This window comes from Simochromis diagramma, unplaced genomic scaffold (assembly GCF_900408965.1).
Source record: "Simochromis diagramma unplaced genomic scaffold, fSimDia1.1 OVJJ01000343.1, whole genome shotgun sequence".
NCBI lineage: Eukaryota > Metazoa > Chordata > Actinopteri > Cichliformes > Cichlidae > Simochromis > Simochromis diagramma.
In genome coordinates, this window is record NW_024386831.1 from 9433969 (window position 1) to 9458047 (window position 24079).

Genomic DNA, 24079 nt, shown 5'->3' on the forward strand with positions numbered 1-24079 from the left:
TAATGAGAGGGCGAAATGTCCAATCAGATACATCATCCATATCAGAGGGAATTTCATCTTCACCCTCGACAACGGAACACTGCCTTGTTCTGGGTCTCCTGTTTGGATGGGTTTTGACTGTCTCGGGTTCTGCAGCTGCTGACAGAAATCCACATGGGAGAAGCAAGTCACGATGTAGAGTCCGCACAGGTCCATCTTTACCCTCAGGTTTAACTGTGTAGACCGGCATTTCTCCAGCTCGCTTAAGGACAATGTAGACATCCTTTTCCCATTTATCTGCCAGCTTATGTTTTCCACGCAGCTTCACATTTCGTACAAGAACTCTGTCTCCACTCTGCAATGTTGATTCAACCACTCGTCGGTCAAATCTGGCTTTGTTGCGACCTGCATTCTTTTGTGCATTATTGGTGGCAATCCGGTAGCTTTCTTCCAAGCGAGATTTTAGGTTACCGACGTACTGGGAATGAGTCTGCTTAGTAGCATTTGTGGGCAACCTAAAGATTAAGTCAATGGGCAGTCTTGGTTGCCTCCCAAACATCAATTCATAGGGGGAAAATCCAGTCACGTCACTCTTCGTACAATTATAAGCATGTACCAGAGACTTGACGAAGTCTCTCCAGTGGAGTTTATCTGACCGATCCAGTGTCCCAAGCATCTGGAGAAGAGTGCGGTTGAATCTCTCAACCGGATTCCCTCTAGGGTGGTAGGGGGTTGTACGCACTTTCTTCATGCCAGTAAGTTCACAGAGTTCCTTGATGGTCTTTGATTCAAAGTCAGGACCCTGATCACTAAGAAGCTTTTCGGGAAAACCATAATGGACAATGAAGTTGTCCCAGAGACACTTTGCTACAGTCTGTGCTCGTTGATTTGGAGTTGGCACTGCCACAGCATACTTTGTGAAATGGTCAGTTATGACCAATACATCTTTCGTGTTTGAGCGATCTGGCTCTATTGATAAAAAGTCCATGCACACTAGTTCGAGAGGTCTGCAGGTCTTAATGTTTATCAATGGAGCAGCTTTCTCTGGAGGCGTTTTTTCGACGAATACATCGCTCACAAGATTTGACCATTTTTTCTATGGTCATGTGCATTTTCGGCCAATAAAATCTGGCCCTTGCCAAGTCTACTGTTCGTTCGACTCCAAGATGGCCCATATCATGATGAAGGCTTGTAAGTGCTGTGGCTCTTAGCTCCTCAGGGAGCACAAGCTGATATGAGGTGTTGGGACCATCTTGCCGCTTACGGTAGAGCACTCCGTTCTGTATTTCAAGCCGATTTAACTCTCTGAGTAACAGGGGAAGTTCTGGTAGCTCTAACCTAAGGCTGGGAGGTGGAGTTTCGCCAGTCTCCAAGAGTACAATCACTGCATTGATAGCAGGGTCCAATGTCTGCTTTTGCCTCAACTCCTCCTCAGAAATTGAGTGGACAATGGGAAGCCCATCCACTTGCTCCTGTTGGAAGCAGTCGGGAATAGCTGTGGACTGGTGAGTGAGGGATTCAACTAAGGTCAACCCAGAAGTGGTGGATCCAACATTAGCTATGGCTGAGGTGACCATATGGCGCTCACAAATAGCCTGAATTACATCCAAGGGAACAGTCTCTGGACTCTCAGGGTTGCTCAGATGGTACAGTGTGAACTGCCGGATTCTCTCACTCTCCTTCTTAGATGCATAATCATCCTCTGGTGGACTGTGAGGACGGCGCGAGAGCGCATCAGCATCCAGATTTTGTTTTCCCGCTCTGTACTGAAGACTAAATGAATAGGTGGAAAGACTGGACAGCCACCTATACCCTGTTGCATCAAGCTTTGCAGAGGTCAAAATGTATGTAAGAGGGTTGCTGTCAGTCACTACTACAAAGTCTGTACCATATAGGTAGTCAGAGAATTTTTCCGTGACTGCCCACTTAAGGGCCAAAAACTCCAGCTTATGGGCTGGGTACTTCCTCTCACTCTTTGAAAGACCACGACTTGCAAAAGCTATGACCCTGGACTGTCCATCTTGTACCTGATATAAGGCAGCACCAAGGCCAATGGTACTGGCGTCCGTATGTAAAACATATGGAAGCTGGGGGTCTGCAAATCCCAAGATTGGAGCGGAGGTTAGCTTTGCTATTATTTGGTCAAAGGCCTCCTGACATTGAGGTGTCCAACGCTGACCAAAGGGTTCCTTTGGGTTGCGATACTCTGAATTTGCGTGTGTCCTTGGCTTGTTGTTCCGCTTCCTAATTGGTGGGTAGCCCGAGGTTAGTTCATTAAGTGGTCTGACAATGACAGAGTACCCCTGAATAAACCTTCGATAATATCCAGCAAATCCTAAAAAGGACTGAAGTTCCTTAAGATTTGTGGGGATGGGCCAGGTCTTTAAGGCCTCAACTTTGTCAGGGTCAGTCTCTACTCCTCTTGCGGAAACAATGTGACCAAGGTATTTTACCGAGGTCTGAAAGAATTTGCACTTTTCTGGTGCCAGTTTCAAGCCATATGACATCAGTCGTTGCAGGACATGTTTCAAACGCTGTTCATGTTCCTCCAGGGATGATGAGAAGACAATCAGGTCATCAATGAACACCAGAACCTCTTTGAGATTCATATCTCCTACACACTTCTCCATCAATCTCTGGAACGTCGAAGGCGCATTTGTAATCCCCTGGGGCATCCTATTAAATTCCCAAAATCCAAGTGGGCAAACAAATGCGGTCTTATTCTTGTCTGCTTCCTCCATCTCGACCTGGTAGTATCCAGACTTGAGGTCTAGGACCGAAAACCACTTAGAACCCGCAAGAGCACTGAATGCATCTTCCAATTTTGGAAGGGCATAAGCGTCTTTGATGGTCTGCAGGTTCAGCTTTCTGTAGTCTACACACAGACGAACAGAGCCATTCTTTTTGCGAACGACAACAATGGGGGAAGCAAACGGGGACTCAGATTCTCGTATAACACCAGAATCAAGGAGTTCCTGTAGATGTTGTCTCACAGCATCCACATCATTGGGGTGTATGGGACGCGCTCTCTGTTTAAAGGGTGTCTCATCACTGAGTTTGATATAGTGTTTGACTTTGTCAGCATGCCCAAAATCCAGGTCATTCTGATAGAAGACATTTGGCATGTCGTTTAACATGTTTGTAACTCGCTCCTTCCATTCAGTGGGTAAGGGCGAATCTCCAAAATCAAAGCTCAGTTCTGAGGAGGACTTAGCTTGAAATTTAGAGCAGTCTGGTTCTCTGACAGTTTGCTCTTTGTGTAGCACTTGCAAGATAGCATTAACATCTGCCAAAGGTGTTTTGGGGGGTATGACAATGTCATGGTTGGTTTCATTTCTCACTACGACAGGGAGAAGACACTGACGTTTGCGTGGTAAAGTGACTGCAATTGCTGAAACTAGCAAGCCATTTGGTAGTGAAGAAACTGAAGGATGTTCAAGGACAACATCTCTTTGCATGTTCACGGGATTTACATTGACAGAGGCCTCCAGGACAACAGTCTGTCCTGCAGGAACGACTGCAGGCATCTTACCTGTCAGTTTTGCACAACCAAGGCTACCAGAGTTAAAGTTTCTTTGTCGCATCTCAAGTATTTGGAGAACTGCTTGATACCCATTAAACAAAGGCTGAAAGGGTGAAAGCTTCTGGTAATTAGCATAGAGGACATCAAGGGTGTTTGTGCCTATGAGTACCTGCTCATGGGCTGTAGAGCGGAGATGGGGGATAACCAAGGCCAGAGTGTGAACATCAATATCAGAGCCTACAAACTCTTTAGGAAAGGTGATGGTAAGCTCAACATATCCTAAGTAGGGGACAGACTGGCCATTGGCACCCTCCACTTCAAGCAACTCATTTAAGGGATGAATGGTCAGATCTGCAAGATGTTCTTCATAAAAAGACTGGGGTACAGTTGTGACTTGTGAACCCGTGTCCAAAAGACAGTTTGTGTCTCTTCCTGCAATAGTTACTTGAGCTGTGGTCTTAGTTCCTACAAGGCCATGTGGAAATTTTGATCCTTCCACTTTAACGCTTTTAATGGCAGGTTTCAGGATTTTGGGACTGACATTGCGAGACTCCACTCCCATATGTCCCTCTATGGGAGTAGGCTTCAGTTTAAATGTGCCTCACTTCGAGAAGCATTAGAGGCTTCCCAAGCAGCCTGTTTTTCTTTCAGCTGTTTTTTCTTAGCTGCTACAAGGGAAGGATTTGGCGCTTTATCACAAACTGAGACAACATGGCCATCCTCCCCACACTGGAAACAGTACCATGGACGTGGTCTACTGTTAGCTTTAAATGTGGAGGGATGCTGACTGGCCACTTTTGGTTTCACACCGTGGGTGTCAGGTGTGACGGACCTCGCTTTTTGCTGCTTAGGTTGTTTCGTCTTATGATTCTCAGATACAAGACTGTTAAGCTGAATGCTGAGGTCAGCAACTTGTTGCTTTAGCGTCTCAAGATCAGATTTGTCCACCAGATTATTGGTGGTGTGTGCGAGTTGCACGTGTGACATGGCGTGTTGCTTTCTAGAGGTTTGGGCAGACTTAGCATGACTAAAATGCTGCCTCATGCGGCTCAGTTTTGCAGCCTATTTATCTTCTTCTGTCCTAAGAAGAAGCAGCAGCTCTGCAAAGGAAGGTGGGTTTTCTTTTTTTTGTTCTAGCTGAAGATCGATTATTAGTGCATTCTCCCAACAACCTCGAATGAACTGCTTTAAGAGCTGTTGGTTAAAATCATGAGCGGACACACCACCACGTTTCATGGCTCTACTTAATGCAGTGTGCAGCCTCTGCAGGAAAACAGAAGCTCTCTCTCCATCATTTTGAAATGTGCTCATGAACATAGCATGCAGCTCATCACCATCTTCGACTGTTCCGTAGGCAGAGTCAAGCAACTCAAGATAAGCAGAGGGTCTAGACTGTGGACTCAGATGTTTAATCATCTCGGAAGCAGGAGGAAGCAGACTGTCAAGTATACGATGTGTGCAGTGCAGATCAGACACAGAAGGATCTCTAATAAGGATTTCAACACTAGCTCGCCACGTATCATAATCTGCCTCATGGCTAGGACGTGGGCTCTTGCCCGAATAAGCCCTGAGTCTACCAGATGATGCGAACTGGGGTGAGCTCTCATTGCTGCGCACTACATGCTCAACAACTACTCGCTGAACAGCAGTTGGATTAACATCAATTATGGGGCTAGTAGCGGCCCCAGAAGAAACTGGAAGAGTCTGTGAGGGGCTGAAATCAGTCAGGTTTTCACTGAAATTGGGAGAGGTAAGAGATTTACTTGCGTTATTTGGTGATGTCAAAACTGTGGAGTCTAGAGGTACACCTGATTGAGGGCCCTCAGAAAATGAAACGTCTCCCTTGCTGGTTAAGTCTTTCTGTGGAAGTGGGCTCTGTACAGTTGAGGATTCTGGACCAGTTTGAGGTGACTGGGAAATAGCACTTCCTGCCGATGAAACCAGATTTTTAAGTTCTTCCTTTAACATCTCCTCTAATGAATTTCCACTCAGTTTGGCAATTTCACGGAGCTGTTCCATGTACATTTTAGTGGCTTTGTTTCTGGCATCAAGGGTGTAAACACTTCCTAAGGCCTTTAACTCATACACGATGCCTGCTTGGGTTGTACTTGGAAGCCGCAGAGGTAACAGTGGCTCCAATGTGTGCATGGCAGTCTCATGTGTAAACTCGATGATCATGTGCTTATGGTAATCTGACTCAGGATCGTCTAGACGAAAGTAACGGTTGATGGAACCATATTTTTGGAGGAAAGTGGACACTTCCTCATCAGTCTCTGATCCTGTGATCCCACTAACAACTACAGAATTGGGAATTCTGACGGATTCACTTAGTACAACATCCATTTTCTCTCTAGAAGTTGTAGCTCAGATTAAGCACTTTTAAACACCACACACAAATTGTCTAGCACTTAAACACACACAACCATGCTCCTGGCTGGCTCGCCAAAGCTCTCACTGTAACACAGTAAGGGGAATTGTTGAAAAGAATATATCAATGGGCCAATAGGATCGACTATAGGAGCACAGGGGTGTGTTCAAATGAGACACAGAGACAAGAATGTAACTCAAAAGAACCGGCCAACTTTAGTGACATAAACCATAAGGTTGACAAGCACAGGTTAAAGACACTTTACAATGGTAGAAAGGAAACTTACAAAAATTAAAAGAAAAGTAAAACACAAACTACTAAAGCAATGACTTGGCCAAGTGTTATTTTTGGTTTTCAATGTTCGGGTTTCAATGCTCGGGTGCACCCTAGTAACCTGACTCCTTAACTCTTATAGAAACAGATTACACAAATCCAATGTACATTCAAATGAAAATCTCACACTCTTTTCACATGTGGAGAATGTTCTACACAACAGCTCATTATTTAAAGTCCCAAATAAAAAATGTCCAAGGGGTAAAGTCCAAAAAATTCCCAGGGTGTGAAAGAAAATAGGGATGAGAGAATGTCAGTCAGTGGTCTTATGTATAACCAGCTGTGCGTGAAAGTGTGAGTGATACAGTCCTACCACACCGCAAGGTGCAGCAGATCATCAAGTGGAAAAGAAGCGAATCTCAGTCTCTCTAAGTCCAGGTGGGAAGGCTCGCCATCTATTTCACCGGAGGAATCCACCTCAGGAACAATTCAGCACACAAAAAAAACCTGACCTGTCCTCGGACAGGGTCAGAAGAGCAATTCAAATATTAATTATGCTGTTCTAGCTATAATTCACAATTTAGGATTTTGTTTAAATCACATTCAACATAAATTTGCAATAAAAATACTCAAAGTTGCAAAAATAAAACATTTCTCTTACACAAACTATGCATTAAACCAAGTAAAGTCAGTGCATATGCATATATCTTGCATAGTCGACAATTATTAATCAAACAATTGAGATTAATTCAGTTTCTCAACGATAAAATGTGAAACAGACGTGAACTAACTGAGACATACAACATGTGCTCACCGATCTCAGCGCATCACGGCCGAAGACAATGGCATGGTGTCTCTCGGTCGGAAAATGCAGGGCTCTAAATAACGTAACAGGACATGTTGTTTTCTCTTTAATAACCGTAATACGACATGAAGAAAAAATAAACATAAGTTGCGCTTCAAGTGTTACCTTACTTCTGGAAGCAGATTGAGATGAACTTTCAGGCAGTTGATAGCAACCAGAGCTAACAAAGGCTAACAGTTTAGCTCCACGCGGTACTTTCTAAAGTCACCAGAAAAATGCAGCAGTTGCCTGTTTACTCACTGCGGCTACTTCTAACATGAAAGGTAGCTGATAACCAGTGACCTTATGTGCAACAGTTGGTTGCAACTTATATCTAATACTTTTTTCCAGCTCAAAAGCTTCAGTCTCTCTTTTCTCCTGCCAGCACGCGACTACCTCCACACATAGCAGCAAACACAGAGCACGTAGGTGGGACATACAGCGGCAGACTGCTCTCCCATTGGTCAAAACATACTGGGACCTGTGCATTTCGATTGGTTGGGCAGGCTGTCCATCTCTCCTCATATCAGTCCTTAAAGTGGTACCCTCATTGCATGTGGGTTACATAAGGCTTCCTTTTCGACCGTGCTGTAATGCAATTGGTGTTTTAGGAATTTTTTGGAAAAGAAACAGACTGAATGGTCAATGCCATTTTCATCCTCCTGCAAAAGCACTGCCCCAGCCCCCAAGGCACTGGCGTCCACCTCAAGCTTGAATGGACATGCGAAATCAGGGGCGGCCAGCACAGGAGCACTACAAAGGAGAGCTTTAACAGCTTCGAAAGCAAACTGACATGTCTCAGACCATATAAATGGTGATTTTGGACTGGCAAGACTGGTTAACGGGGCTACTACCTCAGAGAAGTTCTTGCAGAATCCACGATAATAAACTGCTTCCTCACACCTGCTTCATGAATATGAAGAGTTGTGGTGGGAGGAGGTGGTGTGAAATCCTCTTTTGTGTGGGGTGAGGAGGGGGGTGTTGTAGGTGAAGTGTTTGAAGGTGGTGATGGCTCTATGGAGGGGGGAGAGGTGGGGGAATGAGTGTCCAAAGTGTCTCTATTGTTGGGGCCGTTGGAGGTGTGAAGGCTGCCTGATGGCTCGTCAAAAGGCTTGTAGTTGGTGATATTCCTAAAACCTTTCCACACAGAGGCCGAGTCATTCTCTGAGATCTGCTGCTGCATCTTCTCAGAGTGCTGATGTTTAGCAACGTCCACTTCTTTAGTGAACCTGTACTTGGCCTCTCTGTAGCATTCCCTGTCTCCGTTTCTGAACGCCTTTCTCTTTTCCAGCCACAGCTTTTTGAGTTTAGGACAAACCCTGGTTTACTCCTATTGTTATAACTCACCCTGGTGTGTGATGGCACAATGCTGTCCTCACAGAAGTGGATATAGGAGGTGACAGTGTCCGTAAACTCGTCCAAGCTGTTAGAAGCAGCCTTCATTGTGTCCCAGTCTGTAGACTCCAAACACGTGCGAAGCTCCTCCACAGCCTCGTTGCTCCACAGTTTTTTGGTCCTCACGACAGGTTTGGAGAGCTTCAGCCTCTGTCTGTACGCGGGGATTAGGTGGATCATGACGTGGTCAGAAAGTCCGAGCGAAGCGCGGGGCACCGCACGATAGGCCCCGCTGATCGTGCTGTAACAGCGGTCTAATGTCCTCTCCTCTCTGGTCGGGCATTTAATATACTGCTTGTATTTGGGAAGCTCATGGCTCAGATTGGCTTTGTTAAAGTCCCCAAGAGCAATAATGAGAGAGTCCGGGAATGTCCGCTCCATGTGCAGTATACACATCCAGAAATGCATATACTATTATATATTGTACATATATTTATTAGTTTCAGATGTAGCCATTCTTGTATTTTGCTTGTTTACATTATTGTATTTTGCACAACTCTGTTGCTTGTGAAGCTCGCACACAAGAATTTCACTCACATGTGCTGTACCAATGTACCTGCACATGTGATGTGACAATAAAAGTGATTTGATTTGATTTGATTTGATCTGCTCCGCGAGTGCGCACTGAGCTGCCTGCGCATCCGCATCTGGCGGGATGTAAACAGCGGCCAGGATGAATGAAGCAAACTCCCGCGGAGAATAAAACGGTTTGCAGTGAATAAAAAGGTATTCCAGAGAGGAAGAGCAGTGCTGAGCAATCACTGTTACATCTGTGCACCAGCCACTATTAATGTAGAAGCAGACACCTCCACCTTTGGTCTTACCAGAGAGAGAGGCCTGCCGGTCCGCGCGCAGCAGATGAAAGCCCTCCAGCTTGAGCGCGCTGTCCGGGATGTCCTCACAGAGCCACGACTCCGTAAAACATAAGACACAGGAGGAGGCAAAGTCTCTGTTCATGCTTCTCATCAGGGCCAGCTCGTCTATTTTATTCCTGAGTGAGCGTACATTGGAAAGGAAGATCCCAGGAAGAGCAGTTCGCAATCCACGTCTCCTCAGACGCACGAGTGCGCCGGCTCGCTTACCTCTCTTTCGGCGTCTCACTTTCCTGATCAGAGTCTGCAGTAAATCTGCCGCAGATGCGACAAATATTGGAAGTAAATCCACAGGTGTTGTAGTCCTGTAGTTAAGAAGCTCTTCTCTGGTGTAAGAATATCCAGAGTAGTACCTACAAACCTGACAAAACTAGAATTTAAAGATTCAAAATATACTTAAAAGCATTCACATTTGATTTCAGTTTACTTTGATATTTGTATACGTACACTTCCTCTGTGTTTCTCTGGAAAAGCCAGTCTGTTTTATTATTTGAGTTTAACTGTTTGGTAAAGTTTGAGTAAGCAGTAGAACAGTAATTCCCCTCAACTAGGTTGTACACAAGTGTGAATCAAGTGCCTTCAGAAAGAGTTGTTTTTGTATTGTTGCATCTACTTTGAACATTTTCCCCTTGATAATCACTACTATATATTATTAAAGCAGAAAAACACTGAAACTAATAAACAGACTAAACCTTCACCTTTGGGGCGATCGTGGCTCAAGAGTTGGCAGTTCGTCTTGTAATCGGAATATTGCTGGTCCGAGCCCCGGCTCAGACCGTCTCGGTCGTTGTGTCCTTGGGCAAGACACTTCATCTACTGCCTACTGTTGTTGGCCAGAGGGGCCGATGGCGCGATATGGCAGCCTCGCTTCTGTCAGTCTGCCGCAGGGCAGCTGTGGCTACAACTGTAGCTGGCCTCCACCAGTGTGTGAATGTGAGAGTGAATGAATAGTGGAATTCTAAAGCGCTTTGAGGGTCTCGAATAGCACTATATAAATGCAATCCATTATTATTATTAATATACACAAAGAAATAAACTGAAACAAGCAACCATTGTTCATGTATTCACTTGTACAATGCATCAAAAACCAAACCAAAACAACAACAACAAAACAAAGCTATAAGGTGCTTCATTCATGGCTGATCTTGTGAGGCTCTTATCATCATGTACAATAAAATAATCTAACTTTCAGGATTTTTGCAGGTTTTTTTCCTTTTCTTTTTGTTTTCTCTGATCCCCTCCCCAATCAGACCAGGAGTGACATGTTTAGCCGCATGTTCTTCTTAAATTGCTGGCTGTCTGAGTGATGTCCCAGAAACGATGTGGGCTTCATAGATAATTGGCAAACCTTCTGGAGGAAACCTGGTCTTGTTAGGAGAGATGGCATCCATCCCACTTTGGATGGAGCAGCTCTCATTTCTAGAAATATGGACAAATTTATTAAACCCCCCAAAATATGACTATCCAGAGTTGGGACCAGGAAGCAGAGTTGCAGTCTTACACGCCTCTCTGCAGCTTCTCTCCTCCTGCTACCCCCCCAAAAACGCATCTCCATAGAGACTGTGTCAGCTCCCAAACAGACAAAAAACAAACTAAAAACCAGCAACAAACAACTTAAACATAAACAATTACAAAGAAAGAACACTAAAGTATCCACATCTGAACCAAAGAGTAAAACAGTGAAATGTGGATTATTAAATATTAGGTTTCTCTCCTCCAAGTCTCTGTTAGTACATGACTTAATAATTGATCAACAAATTGATTTACTCTGCCTTACAGAAACCTGGTTGCAGCAGGATGATTATGTTAGTTTAAATGAATCAACACCCCCGAGTCATTCTAACTACCAGAAATCTCGAAGCACAGGCCGAGGGGGCGGTGTGGCAGCAATTTTTCACACCAGCCTATTAATTAATGAAAGACCAAGACAGACTTTTAATTCATTTGAAAGCCTGATGCTTAACTTTGTCCACCCCAGCTGTGAAACTCAGAAACCAGTCTTACTTGTTATCATCTATCGTCCACCTGGGCCTTACAAAGAGTTTCTGTCTGATTTCTCAGACTTTATATCTAATTTAGTTCTGAGCTCAGATAAAATAATTATTGTGGGTGATTTTAACATCCATGTAGATGCTAAGAATGACAGCCTCAACTTGGCATTTAATCTGTTATTAGACTCAATTGGTTTCTCTCAAAATGTAAAAGAACCCACCCACCACTTTAATCACACTCTAGATCTTGTTTTAACATATGGCATAGAAACTGAACATTTAACAGTGTTTCCTGAAAACCCTCTCCTGTCTGATCATTTCCTGATAACATTTACATTTACAATAATTGATTACACAGCGGTGGAGAGTAGACTTTATCAAAGTAGATGTCTTTCTGAAAGCGCTGTAACTAAGTTTAGGAATATAATCCACCCACTGTTATCATCTTCAATGCCCTGTACCAACATAGAGCAGAGCAGCTATCTGAACGCTACCCCAACAGAGGTCGATTATCTTGTTAATAATTTCACCTCCTCACTACGTACGACTCTGGATACTGTAGCTCCTGTGAAAACTAAGGTGTCAAATCAGAAGTACCTGACTCTGTGGTATAATTCTCAAACACGTACCCTAAAGCAGATGACTCGTAATCTGGAGAGGAAATGGCGTGTCACAAATTTAGAGGATCATCATTTAGCCTGGAGAAATAGTTTGCTGCTTTATAAGAAAGCCCTCCGCAAAGCCAGAACATCTTACTATTCATCACTGATTGAAGAAAATAAGAACAACCCCAGTTTCTCTTCAGCACTGTAGCCAGGCTGACAAAAAGTCAGAGCTCTTTTGAGCCAACAATCCCTTTAACGTTAACTAGTAATGACTTCATGAACTTCTTCACAAATAAAATTTTTATCATTAGAGAAAAAATTACCAGTGATCATCCCACAGATGTAATATTATCTACAGCTAATCTTAGTACCATTGATGTTAAGTTAGACTCTTTTTCTCTAATTGATCTTTCTGAGTTAACTGCTAACAGATCATCTGCAGAGGAATGGTTTATTTGAAGAGTTTCAGTCAGGTTTCAGAGCTCATCACAGCACAGAAACAGCTTTAGTGAAGGTTACAAATGATCTTCTTATGGCCTCTGACAGTGGACTCATCTCTGTGCTTGTCCTGCTAGACCTTAGTGCAGCATTCAATACTGTCGACCATAATATCCTATTAGAGCGATTAGAACATGCTGTAGGTATTAGAGGTACTGCACTGCAGTGGTTTGTATCATATCTATCTAATAGACTCCAGTTTGTGCATGTAAATGGGGAGTCCTCTTCACACACTGAGGTTAATTATGGAGTTCCACAGGGTTCAGTGCTAGGACCAATTCTGTTTACATTATACATGCTTCCCTTAGGCAGTATCATTAGAAAACATAGCATACATTTTCACTGCTATGCAGATGACACCCAGCTCTATCTGTCCATGAAGCCAGATAACACACACCAATTAGTTAAACTGCAGGAATGTCTTAAAGACATAAAGACCTGGATGGCCGCTAACTTTCTGCTTCTTAATTCAGATAAAACTGAGGTTATTGTACTCGGCCCTGAAAAGCCTAGAAATATGGTATCTAACCAGATTCTTACTCTGGATGGCATTACCTTGGCCTCCAGTAACGCTGTGAGGAACCTTGGAGTCATTTTTGACCAGGACATGTCCTTCAATGCACATATTAAACAAATATGTAAGACTTCCATTTGTGCAACATCTCTAAAATTAGAAATATCCTGTCTCAGAGTGACGCTGAAAAACTAGTTCATGCATTTATTACTTCCAGGCTGGACTACTGTAATTCATTATTATCAGGATGTCCAAAAAACTCACTGAAAAGCCTTCAGCTAATCCAAAATGCTGCAGCAAGAGTGCTGACAGGGACTAGAAAGAGAGAGCATATTTCTCCTGTTTTGGCTTCCCTTCATTGGCTTCCTGTTAAATCCAGAATTGAATTCAAAATCCTGCTCCTCACATACAAGGTCTTAAATAATCAGGCCCCATGTTGAGCTAGTTAATAGGTATGCCCTCGTTGTCATCTGTTGTGATTTTATTTTGAAAGGATGCTTCCTGTTATGCTGCAGAGTGCACGCGAGAGTTCAATAATAAAAACTAAGTCATGTTCCGGTGAAAAGCCGATGCCCTACGTGTGATTATTCCTCCGTCTAGACAATATAAGTATCTTCAATATTCATGCAGATTCTGCTGGAAGACCCGTCTCTGCTAACAGGTTATGGGCCCAGTCAAACATTGAAGCTATGCCAGGGGAAAGTTTACCACCAGAAAAGTCGCAAAGTACAGCGTGTTCGGTGAGGGCTAGCGTGCGAAGTTAGCACCATGAATAAGCGTGCTGGTGAACCCAGTGGCCAATGGGCAAGGTTGGTTTTTGACGGAGATGAGAAGAATTATGAACTGTGGGAGACAAAATTTTTGGGACATCTTAGATTACAAGGTCTAAAAGACACAATATTGAAAAGTGATGACGAAGATGAGGACGACGAAGATAAAAATGCCCAGGCCTATGCAGAGTTAATACAGTTCCTGGATGATAAGAGTTTATCGCTCGTGATGAGAGAAGCTGCCGATGAAGCTGCCGACGCGAGGCACTGAAAATTTTAAGAGACTATTATGCAGGAAAAGGTAAACCAAGAATTATCAGCCTTTATACCGAACTGACTTCTCTGAAGAAAGCAAGCAGTGAGAGCGTCACGGAGTACATCATACGCGCAGAGACATTTATTACAGCCCTGAGAAATGCTGGAGAGACAATTAGTGATGGTCTGCTTGTAGCGATGGTGTTAAAAGGTTTACCAGAAACATTTAAACCTTTTTCCGTTCACATTACGCAAAGTGAATCAGAAATCAAGTTTGCGGAATTTAAAACGAAACTCCGCAGCTATGAGGACACTGAGAATATGCGCTTAATGGAACAAGAGGATAACATCATGAAGGCGAGAGTGCAACCCAGCGCGAGACCCGCAGCAGCTGCTAATGACCACAGGAGAGACATGTCAGACATAGTCTGTTTTAAGTGTGGCCAACGGGGACACAAGGCCAGAGCATGCCGCTACAGACAGTGGTGCGGTCACTGTAGGAGCAACACCCATCGAGAGTCGACTTGCAGGAGACGACAACGGAATGATGAAGCACGCACAGCCTCGGAGGAGGGCGACAACGCAGAGGGCGACAACGCAGAGAGCGACGACACCTATGTCTTCCGGATGAGCGATGACTACGCGGCACCTCAACAGCCACAAGACATCAGGACCAAAGGCCTGATGGTGGATACTGGCGCAACATCACACATCCTGAATGATAAAACAGCGTTCAAGAAATTTAATGACGACTTCCAGCCGGGAACGCACTGTGTGGAATTAGCTGATGGCACCAGGTGTAAAGGAGTGGCTGAAGGCAGAGGAGATGCAGAGGTGTGCTTGATTGACAGCAGAGGGAGACAGTGTAAAACAACACTGAAAGACGCCCTATGCATTCCCTCATTTCCACAGAATATCTTCTCTGTGAGAGCGGCCACCACGAACGGAGCCACTATCATCTTTAAGAAAGGAAGGAACGTCCTTCAACACAGAGACGGTACAAAGTTTCACATCCATGAGCACAACAGACTTTATTACCTTGAGACTGTAAGTGAGTACGATGATAAGTGTAATAATTGTTTTGATGTGCAGACATGGCATGAAATTTTGGGACATTGCAATCATAGTGACATTCTGAAGCTACAAAATGTGGTTGAAGGTATGAAAATCAAAGGGAAAACTGACAAAGAAAGTTTGAACTGTGAGGTGTGTATTCAGGGAAAATTTGTCCAGACTAGGAATAGAAACCCTGACAGGAGAGCTGAGAAACCTCTCGAGCTGGTACATACGGATCTAGCAGGGCCGATAGATCCAGAATCACGAGATGGACACAGATATGCATTATTGTTTACCGATGACTTTTCCGGTGCAGTATTTGTATATTTTCTCAAAAACAAAAGTGAAACAATGCAAGCAACTGAAATCTTTTTGGCCGATACAGCCCCACTTGGGAAGATAAAGTGTATCAGGTCAGACAACGGAACAGAGTTCATGGCAAAGAGTTACCAGGTATTGTTAAACAAACATGGAATAAGGCATGAAACTTCAGCCCCATATTCCCCTCACCAGAATGGTACAGCGAAACGTGGCTGGAGAACACTTTTTGATATGGGGAGGTGCATGCTTATTGAGAGTGCCATACCAAAGGAATTATGGACGTATGCAGTTCAAACAGCGGCTATCGTGAGAAACAGATGCTTTACCAACCGGACAGGGCAGACACCTTACTTTTTGCTGACTGGGCGGAAGCCCAATCTATCCAGAATGCGAAAGTTTGGGTGTGAGTGTTATGCTTACAAGCAAAACAAGGGTAAGCTGGATTCTAAGTGTACAAAAGGGATTTTTGTAGGCTACGACAAAAACAGCCCAGCATACAAGGTTTATTTCCCAGACAGCGCCAAAGTGCAAAAGTTTAGGCTGGTTAAGTTTGTAACCAAACACAATGAGGAAAAGCAAACACAAACTGATACGACATCTGAGGATGAAGACATACAGGTGAGGGAGAGACCAAACGTGAACAGGGAAAGCCCCAGTACCAGTTCACAGGAACCAGATACTGACAACCAACCAGAAGTGAACAGTCAGACGCCACTTAGTGATGAGACTGAAAACTCCAGAAGGTATCCTTCTAGAACAAGAAAGAAACCAGATTATCTAAATGAATATGAGTCAGGAGAAGACATTGATGATCAAGTGCTGACTAACATAGACTACTGTTACAGACTGATAAGTAACGCACCCGTGACATTCAGTGAAGCTGCAAGGTCACCCAACTCTAGAGAGTGGAAAGCAGCTATGGATGAGGAAATGCAATCCTTAAAAGAGAACAACACCTTTACCCTAACAATCTTACCTGAGGGAAAGAAAGCAGTGGGGGGTAGATGGGTATATGTGAAGAAAAACAGTGGTGATGGATCAGAAAAATATAAAGCACGGTACGTAGCTAAAGGTTACAACCAGTGTTTTGGGATAGACTATGATGAAACTTTTTCTCCGACTGCTAACCTGACAAGCATAAGAGTATTGATGCAGTGTGCAATACAAGAAAACCTGATTTTGCATCAGATGGATGTAGAAACCGCATACTTGCATGCACCAATAGATTTTGAAGTGTATGTTGAGCAGCCAGAAGGCTATGAAGTAAAAGGAAAAACAGATGAGAAACTGGTCTACAAGCTGGAAAAGTCACTTTATGGGCTTAAACAGTCAGGCAGAAACTGGAACAGGACATTACATGACTATTTGATAGAGAACGGTTTCATGCAGAGTCCTGTAGATCATTGTGTTTACACAAGGAAAACAGGAAAAGAAAAAGTGATCATGATCATATGGGTTGATGATATTATTATTGCAGCCAGTGATGAAAGGGTTTTGAAAACTGTGAAGGAAATGCTAACTGCAAGATTCAAAATGAAAGATATGGGGAAACTCAAACATTTTCTTGGTATTGATTTTGAGCAAACCCAAGATTGTGTAAAAATGTCACAAGAGAGATATGTAGAAAACATATTGGAAAGATTTCAAATGCAAGACTGTAAATGTCACGGCGGGTGAGGAGAGCCGTGTAGAAAAGGAAAAGGAGGATCCAAGTGCAGGCAGTCGTGAAGGTGTAAAGGTGGTTTATTGAACATGAAAGTAAATACAAACGGCAAATGGAGCTGGAACTAAACTATACTGGGATCAACTAAACTACAGAGCACAAACCTTAACGAGAACGACCAGAAGAGACTAACGGCGGACAGCAGGGAGAACACGCAGATGAGGCAGGGTGGAATACACAGACGGACCAGCAACTACAATGACGGAGGACATGACTTAAATACACCCAGAGAAACACAGGGGAATTACACACAGGTGGTGGACACAGCTGGGAATGATCAACAAGACGAGACAGAGGTAAAACTGAACACACTCACATGAGACCCAGACCTTCACAATAAAACAGGAAATGAGAACAACACACCAAGACGCAGACCTGACACTGAGAGACAGACAGAATGACACATGGAACCTGAACTAAACTAAACGTGAGATACAACCGAAAACAAATCCTTAAACATGAAACTCAAATAATAAACATCATAATCATCATCATCATCAACACAACAAGAGAACAAGAAAACAATCCCTGATGCAAACTAAAACCAAAACATAATAACCTCAAACATGGAATAACAAAAACATGAAACTCCACATACTGGGTCCAACGGACCCAGACCCGTGACAGTAAACCAAGATCAACTCCTTGTGAACAAAGGTTGAACTACAATGATGATGCTGAGAAAATGAACAATGTCAGAATGTACAGAGAGGCAGTAGGTAGCCTTATTTACTTGACCTCTTGCACACGACCAGATTTAAGTTTTGTTGTAAGTAAGCTGTCACAGCACTTCAAAGAACCAGCTGTGGAACATTGGACTACTGTGAAACATGTTCTAAGGTATTTGAAACAATCAAAGGACAAGACATTGTGCTACAGGAAAAGTGACAAAGATTTGAGAGTACAAGGTCACAGTGACTCAGACTGGGCTGCTGATGTGACTGACAGGAGGAGTACTACAGGTTACTGCGTAAGCCTGAATGAAGGAGGTACTTTGGTGTCATGGCGAACAAAGAAGCAGCCAACTGTTGCCTTGTCAACTTGTGAAGCAGAGTACGTAGCTTTGGCAGCAACAACAGAAGAATGTTTGTACTTGACACAACTGTTGCAAAGCATGTATGAGCATCAAAAGAGACCGCCAAAGATTTTTGAGGACAATCAAGGGACTATTGCATTGGCAAAGAATCCTGTTAACAGACGGAGGTGTAAGCATATCGATATCAAATATCATTTTGTGAGATCAACAGTTAATGCTGGAAATTTGATATTGGAATATTGTCCGACAGGTCTGATGGTGGCCGATGTTATGACAAAGCCAGCAACAAAGGGGAAGTTATTGAAGTTTGAGAAATATATGTTTGGAGTGTAAACAAATAGTAAAGAAAAACTGTTTCTTTTGGAATGCATGTAAAGCTGACAACGTGAGTGCAAGTGGGGGTGTTGAGCTAGTTAATAGGTATGCCCTCGTTGTCATCTGTTGTGATTTTATTTTGAAAGGATGCTTCCTGTTATGCTGCAGAGTGCACGCGAGAGTTCAATAATAAAAACTAAGTGTTGTTCCGGTGAAAAGCCGATGCCCTACGTGTGATTATTCCTCCGTCTAGACAATATAAGTATCTTCAATATTCATGCAGATTCTGCTGGAATACCCGTCTCTGCTAACACCCCATCTTATCTTAATGACCTTGTAGTACCATATCACCCTATTAGAGCACTTCGCTCTCCCTCTGCAGGCCTACTTGTTGTTCCTAGAGTATTTAAAAGTAGAATGGGAGGGAGAGCCTTCAGTTTTCAGGCCCCTCTTCTGTGGAACCAGCTTCCAGTTTGGATTCAGGAGACAGACACTATCTCTACTTTTAAGATTAGGCTTAAAACTTTCCTTTTTGCTAAAGTATATAGTTAGGGCTGGAGCAGGTGACCCTGAATCCTCCCTTAGTTATGCTGCAATAGACGTAGGCTGCCGGGGGATTCCCATGATGCATTGAGTTTTTCCTTTCCAGTCACCTTTCTCACTCACTATGTATTAACAGATCTCTCTGCATTGAATCATATCTGTTATTAATCTCTGTCTCTCTTCCACAGCATGTCTTTTATCCTGTCTTCCTTCTCTCACCCCAACCGGTCGCAGCAGATGGCCGCCCCTCCCTGAGCTTGGTTCTGCCCGAGGTTTCTTCCTGTTAAAAGGGAGTTTTTCCTTCCCACTGTTGCCAAAGTGCTTGCTCATAGGGCGTCATATGATTGTTGGGTTTTTCTCTGTATCTATGAAGCGCCTTGAGGTGACTTATGTTGTGATTTGGCGCTATATAAATAAAATTGAATTGAAATTGAATTGAATTGAATTTTTTTAAATAAACTAAACTCAAATTCCTGCACCATGAATGTTTGTGTATACAAGATCTAACACGTTTTCCCCTGTGTGGTAAAATCCGTATGTAGGTGAAATCTAGGAAAAACTGACTTTAGTGATGTGTTGTTGAAGTCCCCGGTAACAACAAAAAAGGTGTATTGGTATACCGACTGAAGCTTGCTCCCACTTCTATAGAACTAGCATTAGCATTAACACTAGTATGGAAACAGCTATAATGAGGCCTGAATAAGTCAGTTCTCATTCACCCATGAGAACATCAGTTCTGTCAACATATGTGTAAGTGTAACTGCCTTTACATTTGTTATAAAGTGTAAATTGTTACCATCCTCTATAATAACTGAGACATAGAAGGCATATAAAAATGTGATGTTTTTTTTACTCAACCTTTAAAATTTTGTCTTCAACTCATGATTACAAAACTATAAAAAATGCACAGATTACACAAAGAAGCATAGAGGAAGTTTACAGAACTGAAAACTACTGAAAATACATATTAGTTTATCTCAGAAAAACTGAAAATATAAATTTACATCAAGAGTATTACATCTTTGACAGGTTGGTCAAATTTGAGTAAACAATATTGCTGTTTATTGAGACTGTGTTGTCTATATGACAGGCACATCCAGGCCTGAAGAAGATCTTCTCAGAGTAATATTCAACAAAGGAAACAGTGGAAATTCTTGGAAATTGTAATCTAGCAGGAAAACAATGGTAATCCAAACCCCCAAATCCAAAAAGATGATTTACTATCAGCAAAGGCACATAGAGATAAACTTTGTTATAGTAGCCTGTATTACTTTACCCATCAAAAGGGTCGATATTAATATCCTTTACCCTCTCTCTGTCACGGGAGGATCCAAATGCACTGCTTTTGTGGCAAAATATTTACATCACTACATTTATTTACAGTGATGTAAATATTACACAATAAATCCCCATGCGCTCCCCTGACTTCTTCCCAAAGTCTGTGCTCCATGTTCTTCGCTCCCTTGTGTCCATGCACCCCATGCTCACTGCCCTCTTGTTTTTCACACTTCTCCTGGGGGAAATAACAGAGACAGATGTCAGGACACTCAACTGCAGCAGGCATACATTCACTGAACTTAGCTTAACTAAAAAACTGACGTGGAGTCTCACACATCCAGCATTGGTGGGAGCTCAATCACATATTAGATAGCTCCCCCAATGAGGCTGATCAGCTGCAGGTGCGTGGCATCAACTTCAGGTGTGGCCAGCCACCTGGCCACCTCTGTGAATTTCCTATTACGTCGTAGCGCACTCGGTGCTTGCTCGGAAGTTTAGGGGTTTTTTTTCGCTGTAAAGAGAAGTTTTCTTCCCACGCACAACGGACACTAATGTTTTTGTCACTTTTTATGGAATGAAACTCAAAATAAGTTCAGTACTTCCACACTTTAAACGCTGCATGCTCATACTCTCTCCCGCACTAGATATATGATCCATTGTTGATCTGCACACAGCTGTTGCCCCGAATGGCGCACTCGCTTACGTCACTGTCATGAGACATTCTCACAAAAAAATCATGGTTTTAGTAACGTAATCTAATTACCGTTTTTGCAATAGTAATCACTTACTTTACTCGTTACTTGAAAAAAGTAATCGGATTACAGTAATGCATTACAAGTAATGCATTACTGCCCATCTCTGGTCACCAAATGCTCAGGTCCCTGACACTCTCAGATGTAACGGGAGGTAAGTCGGGGGCACTTTAACCTCTTTCAATGCCACCTTTCTTGGCAATCTTAACATAAAAACTAAACTTAAGCAAGCAAACCTGAAATTAACTAAAAAGAATTAAAAAAATTTTTTTTTTAAATTATAAAATAGAAAACAATGAAAACTACAAAATTGAGCAAAATTAATATTCCTAGTCCTTATAATCACATATTTAACATACCCCCAACAAGATTAAAAATTGTTACTTCTTTTAAAATTACTTTTATTTGTGATGTGCAACAGAATAATATACATTTGACATCTATTTTTATCTTTCAGTAAGAAACTATAACATATTCATTTTCTTTTTAAATAAAATAAACCCCAAATTCTGCTTCATATTTTTGTGAGTTTAAATCTGTAAATAAGAGGATTCATAACTGGACGAATGATAACAAATTCAATAGGATAACGTTTTGGAGAAAAACCTGTGGAGCCAAGTTGCATGTCAAAGACCAGTCCAAACAGAGAAGTGATCAAAGAGCTCAGATGGGGCATACAGCAGTGACAAAAGAAATATACGTAAAAATGAGACTAAATAGAGAATACCAAATGAATATCAAATTAACAATGCAAGACTGTAAAATCCAGGACCATGACACTTGAAATACGCAGCTATATTTGGATCAAATCCTGCATGAATCCATATAAGTTTTCCTGATCAGATTTTGCATTAATGCACTTTATGGGACCACAGGTTTCTACCCCAGATTTCTTTTAAATGTATTGATTTCTTCTCAAAGAATAACATATGAAGGATTCCTTTTGCAGGCTCTTCTCATGCACTAATTTGCGTGCTGTAATTCATCCATTTTAACCTGGCTCTATGTCAACCTCGGTATTGTCACTTTTTTATACCAGTAAGAAGCAGCTCTCTCAGCTAGTTTGCTTCTCCTGGCTACCACCTTTATGCATTTTTGCCATCAACGTTGTGCTTACGGGAAGACTCAGGTTATGTGGTATAAACATACAGAGAGTATTATGTCTAAACTGGTTAATTGTTAAACTTGCTTTTCCTGATACTGAGACCTTTAATGGTCAAAATCTCCTTTTCAGTACCCTGTTATAGACCTTCCTGTCTTCCTGTCTGGAATTTTTCTATATTTGATGCATACCCTTCTGTTCCACTTCTTTAACCTCCTAGGGCCTGGCGTCCACATATGTGGGCATCACATTCTGGGTTGTCTAGACCAAAATACAAAATTTTGCTCTACAAGGGCCTGATATCCACTCACGAGGACGTTATACTGCCTCTTATGTGGATCTCATTTTTCTCAGAAACAAAATCAGGTAAAAAAAAAAAAAAATCACACAATTCTTTGTTTTTACATTCATCAGGTCCCAATCAGCTCAAATAGCGAAGGAAAATTAAATGCATGCCATGAAAGAGTTCGGGTCTTTGGAGGTTAAGATGGGAACCACCACCCCAGTCTGCAAATACAGAGGGCATCGTCTCATATTCCTACACACATTCTCATAAGGCCCCCTTATCCACAGAGTCTGCTTCTACTACAGAAGACTTTGCAGCGGAATTAAGAAAGTCCTCCAAGAATTTCTTCCACTGTCTAACTATATCCTCTGGTGGAGTCAGCAGTGCCCCGCCCAAACTATGCACTGTTTGCCAGAATCACTTCAAGGCAGAGTGAAAATCTTTTTCCATGACCTCACCAAACTCTCATCACACTCAAGTTTTTGCTTCAGTCACCACCTGAGCCATATACTTCTTGGCTTCCTGGCACCCACTGGCTGCCTCCAAAGTCCCATGGACTCCCCAACACCTGATTCAATTTACCACCAAGTGGGTATAAGCTGACACTCAGCTTCTCTCTTTACCTGAGTATCCAGCTCAGACAACTGCAGCTCTGATGACATAATTATTAAACTCATCATCAGCCTGCAACCAAGAGTGTTTTGGTGCCATGTGCACTTGTGAACACCCTTATGCTCAAAAATAATGTTCCAGGCAAGGTAAACTGTTCCCTTGATTTTCCTCTATGAAGGCTCATCTGAATTGTTCTGTGTCTGACCCTTCATCACAGAATCAATTTCCTCTGAGATACCTTTCAGGCAAAAGCACACTCAAGCACATAGCCCCTGAAATCAGTGGGACACACAAACCCCTTCACCATAGTAAGGTGGAAATTCCCAAAGAGGATAGATTTTTCATTTTCAAATTTGAAAAAAAAGTACAATGACAAAAATGTACATTAATCTGTTGTACATGAGTGATAAGAGCAGGCTTCATAAGATTAACTAATAATGCAGCATCTTACAGCTTTTTATTAGCATGTTGTATGTGTAAATATACCACCTCAGATGATGTATGCTATATGCTTTGTATGTTTCATTCATTTTATTTTTCATTTTTTACTTTTTAAAATGCCATTTTTGGTCCATTTCCAGTTTGCTTTCTCCAGTTTTTTTTTTATTATGGAATTAAAAGCTTGGGTCTATTATTAATGTTAGTTCAGTTATTGTAATGTAGTGGTGTTTCTCAAGGGGAAAATGTTCACGATATATGCAACAATAAAAATACAACTCTTTCTAAAGACACAGAATCTCAGTCAACAGCAATAATTTTAATTTTAATTAAATTTAAATTAAATTCGACAATATTATCAGTTATTTCAGTTTATAGTTTATTTTTTAACTATCGACAATAAACAAATATGAACATCAATACACCATTTCTGTTTCTAATGTATTTATTATAGTATTATAATCCAGGGTTTTGTACATGCATAAGTTTAGTAATAATAATAAAAAAAAAATCACATTTTCATTTTACATAAAATGAGAGCAATAAAACCCACACAGATATACATATTATATATAGGAATATATAGATAAACCCTAGAGTAACTCTATAAACCCTGGTTTATAATACTAGTAATGCATTACACGCATGTGGAGGAAGTATGCGCATGCCAGTTATTGTAATTAGTAAAAAATAACTATATGCTCAAACCAAATGTGAAAACTTATTTTGG

General features: G+C 42.1%; 1 protein-coding gene across 1 annotated transcript; it reads right to left on the reverse strand.

The window, feature by feature from the left end:
* Positions 1-995: 995 nt before the first annotated feature.
* On the reverse strand, positions 996-7298 carry LOC120731388. The gene is made up of 2 exons (XM_040028399.1): positions 6958-7298; positions 996-6655 (listed from the first exon to the last, which is right to left on the reverse strand). The coding sequence occupies exon 2, from the start codon at positions 4062-4064 to the stop codon at positions 996-998; it is 3069 nt and encodes a 1022-aa protein (XP_039884333.1). The 5' UTR covers positions 4065-6655; positions 6958-7298.
* Between the last annotated feature and the right edge of the window lie 16781 nt (positions 7299-24079).

Bases quoted from the DNA above. Each gene is read 5' to 3' on its own strand.
- LOC120731388 (XM_040028399.1), bottom strand. From the start codon at position 4,064: ATGGGAGTGGAGTCTCGCAATGTCAGTCCCAAAATCCTGAAACCTGCC.